This window comes from Pygoscelis adeliae, unplaced genomic scaffold (assembly GCF_000699105.1).
Source record: "Pygoscelis adeliae isolate BGI_AS28 unplaced genomic scaffold, ASM69910v1 Scaffold29, whole genome shotgun sequence".
Classification (NCBI taxonomy): Eukaryota; Metazoa; Chordata; class Aves; order Sphenisciformes; family Spheniscidae; genus Pygoscelis; species Pygoscelis adeliae.
The window spans coordinates 860160-865261 of NW_008825611.1; the positions used below are offsets into that span (position 1 = coordinate 860160).

At 51.9% G+C, this 5102-nt stretch overlaps 1 protein-coding gene across 1 annotated transcript in view; it reads left to right on the top strand.

Annotated features, from left to right (window-relative positions):
* Positions 1 to 167: 167 nt before the first annotated feature.
* Positions 168 to 5102, top strand: part of LOC103924221 (5-hydroxytryptamine receptor 7-like) — a 9567-nt gene continuing 4632 nt past the window's right edge. The window contains exon 1 of the mRNA XM_009332709.1: positions 168 to 677. Coding sequence (XP_009330984.1) covers positions 169 to 677 — 509 coding nt within the window. The 5' untranslated portion in view covers position 168. The remainder of the gene's footprint in view (positions 678 to 5102) is intronic.

The window sequence follows — 5102 nt, forward strand, 5'->3', positions numbered from 1 at the left end:
ACTTGAGATGCGGCCGCAGCTTTGGGAGGCAAGAGATGGGGTCGGGGTGGGGGGGTGGGAATATTTTATTTTGTTAGCCTGTTTGTGACAAAGTGTTCTGGTTTGTCACTGGAGGTGCCATTGCTGGGAGAAAACTCGTGCCATTGCCCGCTGCGGTGAGCTCAGAGCATGTTGCTAAGGGCCAGCCCCAGGTGGTTTCTGGAGCACCATCTTCTCTTCGTGGAGGACGCAGAGCAGCAGCACCCGGCTCAGAAATTGCTCCCGAATCCATTCATGACTGAGGAACCCTCCGTCCCAGCCGAGCCAGACCTGCCATCCTCCAACCTCACCAACGCGACGGACTGCGGCGAGGAGATCCTGCTCTATGGGGACACTGAGAAGATCGTCATCGGAGCGGTGCTCTCCATCATCATCCTCATGACCATCGCTGGCAACGGTCTGGTCATCATCTCCGTGTGCATCGTCAAGAAGCTCCGGCAGCCCTCCAACTACCTGGTGGTGTCCCTCGCAGCCGCCGACCTGTCGGTGGCCTTCGCTGTCATGCCCTTTGTGACCATCACAGACCTGGTGGGGGGAGAGTGGCTCTTTGGAAAGGTTTTTTGCAATGTGTTTATCGCCATGGACGTTATGTGTTGCACCGCCTCCATCATGACCTTGTGCATCATCAGCGTGGACAGGTAAGGGAGGACAAGGCACCTGCCGTGTATTCAGGTGGGCTCAAATATGGGGGAGTTTCTGGAGGTTGAGGGCCACCAGAACCATGTTCCCGGTTGGATCAATGCTTCTGCATGTGTTTTCCAGGTGCATGGAGTTGCTGAGGGATTTCTGTATGAATTAGGTGTTTCAGCCCCTTTGGAGGAGCTGGGCTTAAGGTGCTTTCTCGAGTAACTTAGAGAAGTTACTTGCTTAGTCCTCCCCCTCTAGGCAGTTGCTTCACATCGTTCTTCCTTGGCTTGAGGAACAGAGCCTAGAGGATAGACCCGTGACCTGACCTTCTCCATGGAAGGAGGCTGGACCATAAAATTATTCAACAAAACAAAAAAAAAACCCACATGCACTTTGACAATCCAGGTTACGCAGCTTCTGGAGCCTAGTCCTACGGGATGCTCTGCTGCTGCCTGGACTTGTGTCTTGGCTAAGGATGTCGGCAACTCCCCCCACCCCATCCCAAGTCCCTGAAATTCCTGGTTTAGCCCAGTGCATGCATTTGTGAGGATTTGCTGGCTTCAACTCCCACGCCTGGGGTCGGGAGGGAAAGGCTAAGCCCGTCTGGCAAACTGGCAGGACTCAGGCAAGTCAGCACCCCTGTGGGTCTAATTATAGCAGCCTGCGTCATTAGGGACAGTGCGCTGATGAGCCGGTGGGCCGGATCCAGACCTGACGCGCGTGCTGGCTTTCTCAGGGAGTTGGTTTGGGTTTACGCTGGCACTGCTGAGCCGGGCTGGTTTGTGATAAGGAGCTCAGGGAAGGGAGACAGCCGATGAGGTGTATGCCTTCAGCTATACGACCTCCCTGGTCACCCTCCCCCCCTCCCTAGGTGCAAAATTGGGTGACAAAGCGGAAAGGACAGAGAAAATCTTGCTGCTGCTGATTGACGTTATCCCCTAGCAAGCAAACAGCAACTCCTGCTCCGAAGCCCTCATCCCCTGCTAGCCGCTGCTCCCCTACGAACTGCTTTTTGCTCCACGTCCCTGATCAGCTCAGTGCTGCTGGTTAGGAAGAAAATCACTCCCAGGCCACACGATGAGGTCCAGCTCTGCTGCTGAACTTGCCTTGTTTTAATAAAAAGCCTGTTCCTAAAAAAGCAGGTGACAGAAGTCTGTTTCTGTTAGAGGAAAGAGAACAAATGCAGTAATGAAATATGTCAATGCTTCTTCTTGATGAGCGAGGAGCAGGGAAGCAGCTACACACTAATCAGATTGGCTTTGCTTTAAAAAATTTCCTTTCTTTTTTCCTTTCATTTTTCCTTTTTCCTTTCCCCTTTCTTTTCCCCTTTCCTTTTTCCTTTCCCCTTCCCTTCCCTTCCCATCCCTTGGAGAAACACTCTTCCAAACATGCACACAAATAGGACAGACCTTTCACAAAAAATCACTGCAATTTATTCCACTTGTTCATCACGTCTCTCTCGCCCTATGTCACCGCTCCTGCGAGCAGACCAAAATCCGAGGACGCCGTGCAGGCAGGTGCCTGGGGCTGATGTTGGTCCGTCTTTCCCCGCTGGAATGGGACCAGGCAGGAGGTTTCTGGGGATGTGTGGACACCAGCAGCGGGGGGGGGTCCCCACATGCCGAGGCCAAATCCTGGGCGGTGCTGAGGGCCATAGGGAAGGCAGTGCGGAAGAAGGGTGGACAGGAGTTGCATCTGCGTAACTGTAACCCCCAGCTTAAATGGGAGCAGCCCTAAGGCTGCTCTAAGTTGCACCCACTGGTCATACAGCCAAGGGGGATTTCTTTTAACTGGGTGATGCTGGAGGCACTTGTGGGTACACTTTTTCTGTCTCCAGCACCCCCCCACCTCTCGGGGGGACCATCTCTGCCCAGCTCGCCCAGGCAAGCTTGGTGGGGCTCCGAGGAGCCCAAGAGCAGGGGAGTTTCAGGCCCTTGCTGCAAAACTCACGCTGCCAGCGCTGAGCTGCAGAGAGGAAAAACCATCCCACCCCATAGGCACACGGTCCCATGCCTCATCTCATGCAGCTCTCAAGCACCTACTCAGCTCTGCTGCAACATCTGATCTCTCTTCGGGGAGACCTTCTTGCAGCCTGTCAGTACTTCAAGAGGGCTTATAAAAAAGATGGGGGCAAACTTTTTAGCAGGGCCTGTTGCGACAGGACAAGGGGGAATGGCTTTAAACTAAAGGGGGGTAGATTGAGACTAGATAGAAGGAAGAAATTGTTTACGCTGAGGGTGGTGAAGCACTGGCCCAGGTTGCCCAGAGAGGTGGTGGATGCCCCATCCCTGGAAACATTCCAGGTCAGGCTGGACGGGGCTCTGAGCAACCTGATCTAGTTGAAGATGTCCCTGCCCACGGCAGGGGGGGTGGACTAGATGGCCTTGAGAGGTCCCTTCGAACCCAAACTATTCGATGATTCTATGATTCTAACATCTCCAGGTGCTGGCTGAGCAAACCCCACTATCCTTTTTGGATGTCAGAGAGAAAAGAAATGACAGAGGGAGCAGGTTGCCAGATATTTTTATACAACAGCTTGATCTTTCTGTGCTTCAGACCTCTCAGCAGGGTGATGGAGGAAAAACCTGTGATACAAGAGGCTGCCACAGAGCCTGAGTCTTCTGGCGCGGGCTCGTTCTTCGCGTGCATTTTCACAGGGACTGTGCCATACTGTGAGCTCGGCTGGGCTGCAGCATCACCATTTGCTCCCAGACCTTCATCCCTCCCCGCCAAATGCCTGACGGAGAAGTTGAGTGGTGCGAGGGCAATTGTCCGAGATGCATTTCAAGCCAGAGAAAAGAGAAAAAGAGCAAAAGTTGTCATTTCAGTGGAAGGAGGACTGACAGGGCAGAGGGAAGGGGGTGTAGAGTCCTCCTGGCTGTGCCCACCTCAGCTCTGGGTGGGAGGAAGGGCATGCTGCGAGTGCATGGGGGCTGACGGGCTCAGTCTGTACCGGGGTTTGAGGAGGGAACAGGAATAATTGGGATGTCCTCTGATGCACGAAGGAGAACTAGGTGGCCGGGGCACTGCCCTGCTGCTTTCTGCCCTGAGGGTCCCCAGGATCGGGCTGTGGGCTGTGTGAATTGCTCCATGGCCGTATCTTGAGCATCCTGTAAGTCGTCATTGCTCCACCGCAACCCTCGTTGCTCCCACAAGGCAGTTGATGGAGGTGGATTGAGGGCGAGCACGGATCCAGGACCACGCCTGGATCGCCACCTGCCCCCAGCCTTGGGATGGGTAGGATTTTTTTGTTTAGCTCCTAATGGAAGCTAATGTTTCCTAATGGAAACATCTCCAAAAGCACACTTTTCAGCTTCTATGCTGATACAAAGCAAGGCCGACCACAAAGCTAAAGCAAAAGGATAGCTGAGTTTGCAGAGAGCCTGAAACACCTGATCCAAAAGAGATGAAACGGTTGTTCATCTCAGTGAGGCGTTAACCGGAATTTTCACCAGTGACGGTGGCAAGCTGTTCCTCCTGCCCTGCAAGAAAGAAAAGGGACAGCACTGGTGCTTCTTGGAAATACAAATATCTCCTCTAGTTCTGTCCTGAATGCCAACTTGGTCAGCACTGTTAGGCAGGTGCCTGTTTCTGCCGAAGAGTAAGTTGCGTTTTTATTGATGGCTGAAGTGTCCGCGTATTTTGGTTAGCTTAGATATAAAAGAAGCTTGGTTTGCCCAAGATGATGAGCACTATTAAAATATAGGCTGCTATTATTGATTATTAATGCAGAGAGCTTTCTAAAAGCCTCTTGATTGAAGCTGGTAGAACTAATCTTGTCTGAAGGGGGGTTTGATTGATTTTCTTTTAAATCAAAAAAGAAAAACGCTGGAAACACCTGTCTCTCTCTTACATTTTTCTTATATAAAAGCCTGCCAATGTTATAGATTCTTTATTGCCACAAACCAAAACCAAAATGACAACAAAAAAAATAAAACCCTTTTGGCTGCTCCGCTTTTGATGAAGCTCTCCATAAAAATGCCAAGCAGCTGAGAAAAGAAGCTCCCCAAACCCCACATATCACTCCAGGTTTTCCTAGTGGAGGAAAAAGTCTCCATCCATAAAAATGCCAAGCAGCTGAGAAAAGAAGCTCCCCAAACCCCACATATCACTCCAGGTTTTCCTAGTGGAGGAAAAAGTCTCCATCCATTTCCCAGGCAGCCCCGCTGGGCTCTGCATCTCCCTGGCAAGTATTTTCTACCCAAAAGCAGATGATATGCTCCAAATTGGCATCGTCCTCAGTAAAAAGGATGCCTCCCAAAAGAGTCGGTGGGATGAAACCTGCACAGCATTTTGCTGGATTGCTTTTACCGTGTCCTTCATACGAACATGTCCCAGGCCAGGTAGGTCCCTGCGCTGTATCTCCAGCGAGCTGGAATGCATCCCTGGGATGCTCCCACCAACCCTGGCATAGGGCATGGGCAGATGCAGGCACA